Below are 14,432 nucleotides of genomic sequence, written 5' to 3' on the forward strand. Positions count from 1 at the left end.
CACTCTTAGAAAGAACAAAAGAAATGACAAATTTCTTTGGGGCTTTGTTGAGCCTCGATGAACTTGGAGCTGGTATCGCTTCTCTCCAAGTAGGGGGCTTTCCAAAATGTGGCCAAATCCTGCTCTTCTTTGCAGATTCGGACTGAGCAACTACTTGAGTTTTGGTTGTTCTATTTGGATTTACTTTGCTGACTAATTTTCTTCCATCAAAGAAACTTAATGTTTATTTTGCCAGAAAAAAAATAACACTGTCGGGAGAATATGAGTCAGGATTGCATCATGTACATATTACCCAGTAAGAGTTGGAAGGAACACCTCAAGATACAAATAACCTGCCGGGAGCTCCTTTTCTTGTTGGAGAAATACAGAGACCTCTCTGTAGACATTTCCCAAATATAGCAGGGGGAATATATCACCATTACACTCCTCTCCCATCTAAGAAGTATAGCAATGCAGCTTCTGGTTTTATAGTAGTTTTTTTTTTTCCTTTTCTCAGTGTACATTTTACAACTTTTGATTTTAACTGTTTTTTTTTTTTCACTCTCATTAGCCAAAATTCCATAGATGGAGTAAAAACAAACACTTTTGTATACATTAGAAAAACTATCAGCTATAATTGTGTTCTTTGCCATATATTTTGATGACTGGATCTAATAACCAACCTATACCAATTGAAAGTAAGCATGATTTCAAAGATGGCGCCCAAGGATGAAGTTTGACAGAACTCTAAGTTAAAATTGTTCCTTATGTAGAAGTGACCAACATCAGGAATAGGAATTTCAAGTCTTTATTTCATTTTAGGAGCTTTAAGAAATTCATACACTAGCCAACATGGGCAGCTTTTGTGTTCTTTTGTGTGTGTACATGCAGACTTTGGGGGTCTTCGCAGTGGTCAGTAGGTACTTACTCTGCACAACAGTGTCTGACTCCTGCCAGTGTGCATTGGCAGGAAAATAGCTGTTGAGGAGGCAGTGACTGATGAAAGAATATGTTTGCTTACAATAAAACTGCTGTGTACAGCACAGACCTCTCCAGAACATAGGCTGGCCATTAGAATGAACATGATAATGAAAGTCCATGCTATTTGTGAATTAGTATATTTGCCTGGATACCAGTGGGATAATGGGGTTATACATCAATTTAGGCATTTCTGTTTTATTAAAGTGAAAATCTAAAAGAATAATTTGAGAGTAATTGAAAACAATATTTTAGATAAAAGAGAAAATGACTACATAGCATCTTCAAATGGCTTCCATACATATTAATTCTTCAATCTTTGAAATACCCTGATGAGGTACTTATGGGAAATCTTGTCATTATTGCTTACCACTGTGACTTGTCTATATCTGTGCAGCTTTTTATAGTAGACTAGGAAACAAAGCAAGCTATTTTGGTGACCCTTCATGTGACACTACCTTTCTATGTATTTTAAGAACTAGCTCAGACATATGTCACACAGAATGTGGCAGTTACAATATGGCCATAGCTAAAACCACAGATCACCTGTTAGTAGATGCCAGTTTCTGACTGGTCTCTCCTGCTCACTTCCCCTCTCATTATTTGGGCACTTGTTTCATTATTTGTCTTTATGAAGCTCACCACAATGATTATAAAAAATAGTGCTCACAATTATTTGATTTAACTACCTAATCTACTTACTATCTAATTTCTACCTACCTGTCCATTCAATAAACTAATCCGTTTCTTTAGTTATACTCCAATAATTCATGGTCTTTCTGTATGTTCTCCCCTTCCAGAGCTCAAGCAGTTTATTTCTGATAGTAGAGACATGATTGGGCAGGGTAGCTGTTCTGGTTACTAGCCATGTGAAATAAACTGCTCAGTAACCTCACAGCACTGACATCCATATGTTCTGAGTGTTTGGGGCACTGTAATGGGGGAGAATTTCCCACCGTTCATGAATAACCATTAATCTAGCCTTTTTACATTGGGCTTTCCAAATCTGTTTCAAATCATTTCGAACGCTTCCAGGAGTGCATTAAAGCTCCAGTCTAGATAGTATTAGGAGGATAAATGAGCCACAGGAAAGAGATGTGGTATTTTTCTTCAAGCAATTTGTTCCCCTTTTTTCCCCACAAAGTTAGAAGCCAAGCAATTTACGATTAAGATTTTTGGAGGACATCTTCCTTCATGTTAAACCTTTCTTGTCTGTGGGTTTAAAAATGAAGTTTTAGCTATGGCATCCTGGCAAGCATTAACGTTTTTCTCTCTACAGGTAGGTTTATTTCTACTGGCAAATCTAAAATAGCTTAAATTCGTTATGATCCACTGTACACTCTTTCAAAGAAAAATGAGGAATATTTAAAACCTAAGGTCAGTTAGGAATAAATAAGGACCTGACTATGCATTTGTATTTGTGATATTCAGGAATATCAGAGAAAGTTGTCAATAATTTTAATTTAATATGTTTTCCACAGAAGCAACCTGCTTTTCAGAAAAGAGAGAATTGTTATTGTATAAATTATAATTTAATATTTTCTTTGTGTCTGCTTCAATTTATTTAATGAGTCTTAAAGGTGCCTCTATTCTCAGCATATGCAATTCTTGACCTATTTTCTCAGGTCCTTTCCTTTCCAAAGAAAGTATTTCATAAAAAGACTCAGCCCGTAATGTTAACTTTACAAACGTCCCATCACACGATGCAAGATTCCCTACAGAATAGATGCATACAAAGATAGCGTACTATATATCAGGTGACGCACAGTGCAAAGCAGCGATGTTTTCAAGTTGACCTTGAACATGTGAAAGGACTCACAGAACAAATATCAGACAGGAACATAAGTACAAGATTATTCTTATGTCTGGCATTTGTAATAGACATGAAAAAGATGCCAAGCTGATAATTTGACCCAGAATAAAATTCTCATGTAAGAATAAAAGAACAAAATTCAGATGTATGTCTTTCCTCAAGGTTAGTAAAATCCTCCTAGCTAGTTCATCACGTTAAGTGCACTGAATCATTGCCGTGGAGGGTGGTTTATTTTTTAGTTACAGCCTGCAGTAGCATCCGTGTGTAGGGGATTGACAGGTGCTCCACCCATTAGTATTAATGAATTACCAATGTGCATCCCACACACATCTACCAAGGAGCCAAAGACATCCCGCCTACACTCTGCTTTCTTTTGAATCCTCCACATGTTGCAGGGTGGCTATTTCAAATAGAAATTGTTGAATATAGCATACATTAGCTCCCAGAACGAAGACTAATGTCTTATAGGAGTAGAAAGGAACTCTAACCTCATTCATCTGTTAAGATAGGTCACAGTAGCTCTCACTTCTCTGCCTTAAGGAACATGTGTGATCCTTAGACAAATATAACAATACTGCTATGGCATTTAATTAAGAGAAATTCTGTTTTTATTATTATATTTAATCTTTTTTTTTACAGGCCAGTCATTATCCCCCTCCTATTCTACCCTCTGACAGTTCCTTGTCCCATCCCTTCTCCACCATCTCCAAAAGGATGTCCCATACCCTCACATACACCTCCCCACATACTGCCAGACCTCCCCATTCCCTGGGGCCTCAAGTATCTTTAAGAGTTAGGTATATCTTCTCTCACTGAGGCCAGATCAGGCAGTCCTCTGCTGTATATGTTTCAGGGACCTCAGACCAGCTAGTGTATGCTGCCTGGTTGGTGGCTCAGTGTCTGAGAGATCTTGGGGGTCTAGATTTGTTGAGACTGATGGTCAGTCTTCTCTCAGCCTTTCCCTAACTCAACTCCAGGGGTCCCCAACTTCAAACCATTGGTTGGGTATAAATATCTGATTCTGTCTCAGTCAACTTCTTGTTAGGCCTCTCGGAGGGCAACCATGCTAGCTAGGCTCCTGGCTGTGAGCCTCCCCTTGAGATCAGTCCCAATTTGGACAGGTCACTGGACCTCATTTTTCCCAATCTCTACTCCATTTTTGTCCCTGCAGTTCTTTTAGAGGGGAGCAATTCTGGGTCAGAGTTTTTGACTACGGGATAGCAACCCCATCCTTCTACCTGATGCCTTGTCTTTCTAGTGGAGATGGAATCTACCAGTTCCCTCTCCCCACTGTGGGGCATTTCATCTAAGGTCCCTCCCTTTGAGTCTTAAGATTCTCTCACCTCCCAGGTCTCTGGTACATTCTAGAAGGTCCCCTCACTTTCCATCTCTGGAGGTTGTATAGTTCCATTCATTCTGCTGGCCCTCAGGGCTTCACTTCTGGTCTTCCTCCCACCATACCTGATCCCTTTGCTCTATGCACCCTCCCCTCCCCTCTCCCACCCAGGTGCCTCCCTCCCTCTGCCCTCTGTTTTCTTCTTCCAAGTGGGATTGAAACATCCTCACTTGAGCCCTTTGGCTTGTTAACCTTCTTGAATTCTGTAGATTGTGTCCTTGGGTGTTCTGTACTTTTTTTTGGCTAATATCTACTTATTAGTGAGTATATACCATGAATGCCCTTTTGGGTCTGAGATATCTCACTTAGGATGATTATTTTCTAGTTCCATCCACTTGCCTGCAAAACTCATGATGTCCTCATTCTTAATAGCTGAATAGTATTCCATTGTGGAAATGAACCACATTTACTGTATCCATTCTTCTGTTGTGGGATATCTGGGTTGTTTCCAGCTTCTGGTAACACAAATAAGGCTGCTATGAACAGAGTGGAGCATGGATCCCTGTGGAATGATGGAACATCCTTTGGGTATATGCCAAGGAGTTAAAACATAGCTGACATGACCATTTGTAATCTCTTCAGTGAAATCTGCTGTACTGCTTGTCTTTGAGGTGATATAAGAAAGAATAAAAAAAATGGTCCTTCCTCTCTCCCTCCCTCCCTCCCTCCCTCCCTCCCTCCCTCCCTCCCTCCCTCCCTCCCTCCCTCCCTCCCTTCCCTCCTTCCTTCCTAACAAAAGACCTAGAATTTATTTAGCTTAACAGGTTCTCTGATCAAGAGAAAACCTAGGACATATGTACCTGTAACCCTCACCCTGCTACCTGAAAAGAAAACCCAACTAATACATAAGCTAATATTTAGAAAGACAAAGTTTTCTTCAACAGAGACAATTATCTTCGCATCTAGAAGATTTTTTTTTTCACAGCCCATTATCCATCCTCTTTCTTTGCCAGCTTCTCAGCCTTGCTTCTCATTTTTCATATTCTTCAATATGGGTGCATTTTTTCACCATGTCAGTGAAAACTCAGAAATGGAATCTTGTTACCATGTATGTACAAGTCCTTCAGCTCTGCTACTTATCCACCTCTGTTCATGACTGTGATGGTGAACTTCTAGCAGTTCATGTTGTCCTATGCTTCCATAGCCTTGGAATGAAAGTATGCAAGACTTTAATCAGCACACCTAAGAGACATCTTATCAGGAAGAGAGTTGGACTGCAGACTTCTTTTTGGTTCTGGCACATTAGAAGGCAAAGGTGTTAGGCAAGGGATTGGAATATATATGGCTCATGATGATCTCTCTACATGTGCCTGCCATCACTGAGATGCAGAGTAAGCACAATCTTTTATCCTGGCCTGATTGTTGGCTGCTACTATTTACCTTAAAGTGGTCCTTGTTTTGTGTGGAGAATGTTTCTTGTGCAGCTATAGTCTCTTCCTCAAACATCAGGATGACTTGTTTCCATTCATCAATTTCCTGTAGTCTACTTGGTACTAAAATGGAAAAACCTTAAGTGTATCTGTCAATGCATGCTCACAAGCTATCCAGTTCAATGGACTCACTTCCACCATTTCTGTTTTCTGACATAACACATTGCAAATATACACATATTATATAACACACACTCATTTCATAAAATTTCATGGAGAAGTCAGAGAATTTCACTGAAGAAATACCTTAGTATAGAAACAGCTTGATGCCTTTTTAACAGCTAGATATAAAAATTATGTATGGTATATTTTACTGTCTGTGACATAATTTGAGCTCATAGCAGTGATTGCCATGGGACTATCAGATTGAGAGAAAGTTACTTTAATTAGGAAATATTTATTGAATATCCATTATGCACCCAACATTAGATTATACAAAATGAGCAAGACCTTGTGGACAACTTCAAAGAACTTATGGACTAGTCATGGAGATAACCATGTAGAATAATAGTTGCCCATTCTGATAAGTTTGTGCTACTACTCTGTATGCTGCTAAGGGTATGCGAAGGGGCGATGAGTGAACTGGTTGGCAATCCAGTGAGGATCCGCAGCATGAGGAATGCTTTATATAGAAGATGAGAGTGGATGGATCATCTAAGCTTTGGAAGAGGAACAGACTGGAAAGATGAAGAAGCCCTGGGTCAATTTTGTGCTAATGAAGTGTATGGTATTATACTGGCCATCATTCACTCTTAGAAAACCATTACTGCTTCTCCTATATATTCTATAATTATTGTATTCTATAATTCAATAGACTGAGACCTATTATTGATTTAGTAAAGAAGGGGAGTTGAAATGTCACTACACTTAAAAGAACCACAATTCCATAATTTTCTCTTATAATATGACTTGGAAAAATCATTGTAAAGCTTGTTCTTTCACCTGCAATATCAATATATATTCTATCCTAAAAGATCAATGCAATAATTAGTGAAAACTCAGAATGTTATGTAAAGTGCAGTAAGAACTTTGTAAGCATCAAACTTTATTAGACACACAGGATTGAGCGATATAATCAAATGGTATGTTGACAAGTAGATATGTTATTTTATAACCGTAACTTGAAACCACATGGAAAGTTCAACAGTTAAGAAGGAATGTCTCTGCCTTTACTTGTTCTGGGCCTGTGAATTAATACTGAGGACTGAATGCAATAGGCAAGCAACCCTGAGGATACTGCGTTGAACAACATGGTATAAATAACAGCACGAGGATCCCAAGATGAACAACATGGCATAAAGATCTGCATGGCTTTATTATTTTGTTCTCAACAGTGTTTTTCTTTTTCTTACGTAGGGACGAAACTTAGCTTCAGGAGAGGTTGGATTTTTCCCAAGTGATGCTGTCAAACCCTCTCCATGTGTAAGTTCTCATATTTCACTTCTGTCTCATTTTATTTCACCTTTGTCACTATGATCAATTGTGCAAGAGGGTGCACAGGATATTGACTGCCTAGATGCTCATTGGTTTCATTAATATTTTCATAGAGGGGAAGGACTTATATGGGTATAATCTCACAGGATTTATTTTAATTTGTGCTGAACACACTTCAAATGTCAAGAAATCAGGATGCAAGATGGAAATCTAACTTAGAATTTGCACAATTGTTTAAAAGTCTTCAGGAAAAGTGACCACAGAGTAGATGTACTGAGCAAGCTTTACTTTCCTCATTGAGGGTAAATGGTCTAACCTGCTCCTGGTCACTCAGGTTACAGGAAGTCATTACACTTCAACTGGGGTCTTTGAAAGCATAGTAGAGAACAAAAAGCTCACAAATTCTTCAGCCAGGTCTCTGAATACATTTTCCATGCTTTAGAATATCTTTCCTGTTTATTTAATATCATCATGAAAATTTCTGAAAATGGATAAAAAGGGAATGAATGACTGTCTTCGAGTTTTAATGCTGTGAAGACACCATGACCATGGCAACTCTTACAAAAGGAAAAAACATTTAATTGGAGCTGGCTTATAGTTCCAGAGGTTTTATTCATTATCATCATGGCAGGAAGCATGGTGTCATGCAGTCAGACTTGGTGGTGGAGAAGGAGCTGAGAGTTCTATTATCTGTATCTGCAGGCAGCAGGAACAGACTAAGACACACTTCCTCCAACAAGGCCACACCTCCTCATGCCACTCCCTATGGGCCTATGGGGACCATTTTTATTCAAATTACCACAATGACTATTACTTAAATAATATGGGTGTATATCACAGAAAACGATGCTTTGTGGTGTTGATTCATTTCTATGTGGGGTGGCATTATGCTAACATCATAATTTTTCTCACAATTTTAAAGTTAATGAATACAATGTGATGGAATTTCTTTACTAATAAGATTGTGATGGGTAATGCCCTCAACATTCTTAAATAATCATTCTTGTTACATTCCCATGGCTCCTATATTTCTCAACTGCACATTCTTTTTGATATTACAAGTGTAATATCTGTCACCTTTAATTTGGGAATGTAATCTTACACCATTTATCCAAGCTTAATTATTTTGAAAAGCAAAGAGAGTTTTTTTTTTCTTAAAAAAAAAAGAGATTTGCTGTTCTATTTGCTACAGATAGATTGGTTGAATCTCACAGGTACAAATATAAGTAGCAATGTTTACATAACAGCAAGTGGCAAGAGATTTTAACATTCAGACATTTGGGAACCCTAATAAGCATTTAATATACCAAGCCCTATTTTCTGTTTACAACATCTGGCATGGGTTTTAGAAGTTTTGTTTTAAAATAGCCTGGCATAAAATATATGTAAATTTGTTGAATGGATGAACAAAAGGATAAAAAAGCAAACGTGGGTCCCTTGATGTATGCAGGTAATTAGCAAATGAAGTCAGCTTATAGAATCCTACCATAAACCCTACCAGATACAAAGGAAAATCATAGGCAGATATTTTAAGATACTAAAGAATTGTACATAAATCTCCAGGGGATATAAATCCACATTTTGGAATCATCCAACTGATGAGGAAATGGACCTCCTTAGGCTAAGGATAGCAGAAACAAAATACAGAATCATATTCATGTAGCAGATACAGGACAGGATATCTAAATCAAATTCTATATTTAATATAACTAAAACCTAATATGGATAGGAGATTATCACACTATATGATTATCTGGGCTTGTCTATAAAAGACTCAAATGTAGTAATTGAAGCAAAGATCTTAATGGGTATATTAGATGCCCTATCCAACATGGTTGAGTAGAAAATTGGAAGAGAAATCTGAAGAGGTTTCTAAAATGAGTCCAGAGAGATGAGGCAGTACAAAACTGTAACAGAGAATGAAATGCTGAGATTCAGATGTAGCAAACTGAAGAGGTGAAAGATAATTGTAGAAAAGCAATGTTCAAATAAATCATAGACAAGAACTTTCCAGATTTTACAATACGACTAATTTTAAAAATCAAGATGAGTAATTTAAAATTAATTAACAACTAGACCTACTTCAATGAAACCTTGGGATATTAAAGATGACATGAATTCCAACTTGAGAGAAAAGACAAATGCCTGTAAAAAGCATTGATAATTGGATTCAATACTAAAACCAGCAGTAATTGGAAGTAACTAACTTCTACTGCTGATAGTCTAGGACTAGCTACAGGTAACCAATAAATACTAAACAGTAATGAAAAGTTGTCTGAGGCTCCTAGCTAGCAAAAATGTTGACTCATGAAACTGGGAGTGCTTTTGAGTTGCCTACAACTCAGGTTGGAATACAGGCATTCACCATGGCTAAACTTAAGCTAGAAACATACCCTTCTCTGCATTGAAGAACCAGAGTATTAAGTTTGAAGCACCATCATAGTCATGAGAGAAAACGTTAGAAAAGATGGAGTCCTAGAAGGGTGAAACCTCAAGTTCTGTGTATTAATTGACATGAAAGCGCCGATTGAGTAGTGAAGCCAGAAATCCCCTCAGCTTGGACTAAAAGGAATTAACTGAGAAACCATCAACTGCTTATTACAGAAAACAATCTAAAGTTAGAATTTAACCAGTTAAACTTCCTACTTTGAGACAAGACACATGCTTTGTGGGAATATAAGAATCCACAAGTCCAGTTTGAATGATGAGACCCCTGGGTTTATAGGGATCTGAGATGAGAGAGTGGTTGTATTATTTGCTGTGGGCAGCACCACCCCTTAGAAGATGCGTCAGGGCTATATAAAAGAGCTAGCTAAGCCTGGGCTAGAGAGCAAGCCAGCAAACAGCATTACTCTTTGCTCTGTGCCTCAAGCTTCTACCTTGAGCTTCCCGCCTTGACTTTCCTAAATAATGGATTATGATCTGGAAGTACAAGATAATTATGCCTTGCTCCCCTTAGTTTTTTGTTTGCTTGTCAGTGCTTTATTACAGCAACAGAAAGTGAAATGGAACAGTAGTCAAGGAGCTTACATACAGAACGTGCCCACTGAGGAAGCAAAGGCTCCTCTGGGGAATTTTGGGATGGAATGGCCTCAATTGTTTGTCTGTTGTGAAATTATATGTCACTCCTCACTTCTTGGATATACACCCATTTCCTGACAAAGGAGAGACCACAGGTGAAGCATGCAGGCGCTCTTACCCATTCCTCTCTTCCTTCTTTGCTCCTCTCATCTAATGTAAAAGACCCAGAAACATCATGGAATCTGTCAAAAGTTGGCTGATTCATGAAGGTTTTTCAAACTCAAAGCTGACGATCTATATTCTACCTTTTCCTCAATAGCTTGTAAATGGCCACCTCTTCTGTGGTGCATGTTTTATTGTGCTTTTTTTTTTTTTTTTGATGACTATTATACATTCTTCGCTTTATTCATTTTCTAGTTTCTGCCATCAGCTAGGAGATGCTTTCTTCACCTGCACATAAAATGTAATATTTTCACTTGTGCAAGTCTCTCTATAAAAAAAATGGATAATGTGGATATTTTTCATGATTTTTTTAACAGATAAAATGTTTTCTTGTTGGAAGATTTTAAAATTGGAGTTTAGAATTTGTGTTACAAAAGAGCATCTACCTCAGCATGTACTGTTTATTTCACATCTCTTTGTTTGTTTGTTTGTCTTAGGGAAGGGAAGTACTATTTGTTTTCCCTAATAACATTTTCATTTTAGCTTTCTAGGCTGGATTGGACTGTCTTGTAGTAAATGTTGAAAGTTTCTAGTTCATATTTTTTTCTGCTATCTCTTCCCTTGAAGGTATAGTAGAAAAATGCATGGAAGAATGAAATAAAGCAAAATGAATTATTTTCTACTTATCTGACATATACTATGATTCATTCTGTGTAAACTTGCCAGTGGGTAGTCCTGGGCCTGTGCTACTTACGGGTTTTATTGGGCTGACTCAGCTGAACTGAATTAATGATTGATTTCTAAAAGCTACCCTTAAGTAAACTTAATCTATTTTTGCCTTTTTATGTCCTAGGTACCTAAACCAGTAGATTATTCTTGCCAACCCTGGTAAGTATTAAAAATGTTTCTGCTGCTAAGGTGAAATACCGTACTCTTAGCTCGAGGACACCTTAAATGTGTGGTTGTAAACCACGTTCCATTTCCATTTGTCCTGGCTAAAGGTGGTTTCACATGTAACAAAACACCATAATGAATTTGTATACTGCTAGCCATTCTGTATCGTGATTGGTTAATGGTGTTTGTAGGTGTATGCATGTGAGTGCTCTGGACCATAAATGTCTGTAACAGACACAGAAAATAATGGGATATATCATGATATAGCTCACATTTTAGAAAGATAAACCTCAAGGAGCAGAGAAGAAAAAATAATCATAGTATCTAAAACTAAGAATTACTCAGAAGGATGGTTACAAAATTGTAGTATCCAGTGTAGGGTGGTGGCATAAGATATAACCATTTCTGATTTGGATTTTGTTGTGTGACATATTTTACCAAGGAAAATGAACACACACACACATCTACTCACAGAAAGGGAGGCCATAACGGGCCAAAGTAGTGACTGACCACTATCCACATCAATGAAGGAATGAATTTTTCCTGGCATTTCAAGCAGGGGTTACAAGGATCAGGGATGGCATAAGAGCAACCATATCACTGAAAATCCCACCTCAACCCAGATTACCTCTTGCAGTGCTGGGCCCAGCTTAATGGTCTAAGAATCTCTTCCTTGTAGTTCAGCTCTTATGTCTCCCTCTCCCGGCAGCTGCTTACTCTGTTTTAGACCGCTGGAAAGGGGCCCTTGAGAATACTTGAAGGTTTTCTTCTCTCAGAAGTGTGACCTTTAGTTTATGTCATGAGCCTCATGGGCTCTCTCTCCTTCCTAAAGGGAAAGTTTCAACAAGGAGAAATACAGCACATTTCCCAGAGAGATGCTGGTAGAGGAGGCAGGAGAATCAAAGATGGCAGTGCTTAGTGATGATGGTTGTTGTTATTATTATATTTTCAACTTTAAAACTGTACATAAGAAGTAGAATGGTTAAGATTTCTTCAGATCGTAATAAGCAGTATATGTTGAGTATTTTATATGCACTTACCACTTTACATATTTTATTTCACATTAAACGTGAGGTTGTAAACCATTTCCAATTTCCATTTGTCCTGAATAAATGTGTTTTCACATGTAACAAAAATTTCCCAAACCTCCTGTGTGGAAGATGTTACGGTCGTTACGTACAGAGAAAAGAGTGACGTCAGTGTAGCCAGTGGGCTGCAGACTGAAGACTCTGCGTCTCCGTGTGGTGTCTTTGTTCCATTGCTACCCTGCCCCTGAAAATACCAAGCCTCAGCAGTGTACTGTTCGCCTGTGTTTCCGAGGATTTGTGTTTGACTTCTCTGAAGATGAATGAATCTCTTTTCCCTGATATTTGTCTATGTTCCCAGATTTATCATTTGAATATGTACATGAATGTGGTATTTTGAGGGCGTATAGGACTAATTCAGTTTGCAAATGTAGGTAGCACCTAAATACCTTAAATATATATTATATACATGTGACACATATAAAACATTACATTGGTCTATGGCCAGTTTGAAGATCAGGCCAGGACGCTTACTTTCTAGTGTAGGGAATTCTCCTCAGACCTCTCGCTGCTTTCCAGCTGTCACTTCTGCCTTCCTTGTCATTATCTATACTCTCTGCTGTACTCCTCCTGGCTTTGACACTGAGCCTGCCAAAGAAACTGTGATCAAATTGGGAGTCTTTGCTACATTTTAATATCTCTGAGGACAATTTTGAAATTTTTGTTACTGTGGAACTTAAAACCAAATTAATAACAGAAATGAATGCTTATTTTTCATGCAACTAAATTTTATAGCTAAAAGGTTTATAATGTTAGAGATAAGATAAATCCTAATGTCCCCAACCACATGGTTTTTATTAAATAATATGGGAAGGTACTGGTGAACTGTCCAGACACAAGAGGGTAGACAGATTTGTACTTACTTCTTCTTTTTATAAGTCATTCTTCCAAGGATGTAAAAATCTGTTGAAAGTATAAGCAGTTTGAATAACATTATTCCTAATGACTAAACAAATCAAGATGCCAAGACACTGGAAAGACCTTAAATACAGGAACTAACAAAGACATTACAGTGTACAAATTCTATATTAAATTTCTTTCCTAAGTACTCTAGACAGTTCATTCAAATGAAGTAGATAGTTTCATGTGAAATACCTTGAACATGGAAACAAAATTATCAACCACTTATGAAAACTTTGAATTTTGGGAATATGAGACTCAACATCATCCATTTATTTCATTTGTTCATTATTCCCATCTTTAAAGTAGATTGACCCCAAGTGATTATTACTTCTAGAGACCATGAAATAAAAGAGAACTTCAGCAAGGTTGCCTTCAATTAACTATGTTTTATGTATGAAATGTTGGGATGAGATCTGAGGCTGAGGACTGGGAGCCCTTTGAAAGTCTGAATGTGCTAGATGCCAAGGCCCCTGTTGCCTTGTCCCCGTAGTCAAATAGCCTGGCTTTTTACTCTTTGCCAAGAGACAGTGTTGTTGAGTGTATAACATGGGGAAACAAAACCACTCATACTAAAGAAGTCTTTAAATCTAAGGTGTGAAACCCTATAGCCTTTATATAGCTTAGATCTGACACAGGAGTAGTTTCTCTCATAGTGCACCCTTTCCTTGAATGCAAAAATTAGTTTAACGCGCGCACACACACACACACACACACACCCCCACACACACACACAACCTGAATGAACTCAGTAAAACCCCTAACATTTGGCTGGTTCCCAGCCCAATTATCAGATTTTTGCCAAATTTGCAGACTTCTGCCCAGTGGTACTTTTGGACCTGCACACACAGGCTCCTCCGTTATTCCTAAATCCTGCTTCCTTATGTATGAACAAGCAATAAAGGGAAAGCAGACACTTGAGGAAAACTTTGAAGTATATAACAAATCTTTTGTAAGAGAAATGATCTGAGAATTGAAGAGCTTTCATAAATTAAGTAGTATAGGAGCTTGGGAATGTGTAAGGCTGAGAAAAATTTCAAAAACATCAAAAAAAAAAAAAAGAAATGATGGGAGAAGTATTTTTAAAATTAGATAATTGGCATGAATGTTTGCTAGTTTTCAACTCATAAGATAGCCAGAAAGACACACACACACACACACACACACACACACACACACACACACACACAGAGAGAGAGAGAGAGAGAGAGAGAGAGAGAGAGAGCATACACAGACACACACACAGAAACACACACTGACGCACACAGACACAAATGCCAAGGGCATCAATTACTAAAGAAGTAATACATTTTCTAGAGTTGAATTCCATATCTACTTTT

At 37.9% G+C, this 14,432-nt stretch overlaps 1 protein-coding gene across 4 annotated transcripts in view; it reads left to right on the top strand.

Annotated features, from left to right (window-relative positions):
• Window positions 1-14,432, top strand: part of Vav3 (vav 3 oncogene) — a 345,230-nt gene that overhangs the window by 300,255 nt on the left and 30,543 nt on the right. For all 4 annotated transcript variants that reach the window (XM_006501820.4, NM_020505.2, NM_001378987.1 and 1 more), the window contains 2 exons: window positions 6,953-7,018; window positions 11,067-11,101. In XM_006501820.4, coding sequence (XP_006501883.1) covers window positions 6,953-7,018; window positions 11,067-11,101 — 101 coding nt within the window. The remainder of the gene's footprint in view (window positions 1-6,952; window positions 7,019-11,066; window positions 11,102-14,432) is intronic.

The sequence above is a fragment of the Mus musculus genome, chromosome 3 (genome assembly GCF_000001635.26).
Source record: "Mus musculus strain C57BL/6J chromosome 3, GRCm38.p6 C57BL/6J".
Taxonomy (NCBI): domain Eukaryota; kingdom Metazoa; phylum Chordata; class Mammalia; order Rodentia; family Muridae; genus Mus; species Mus musculus.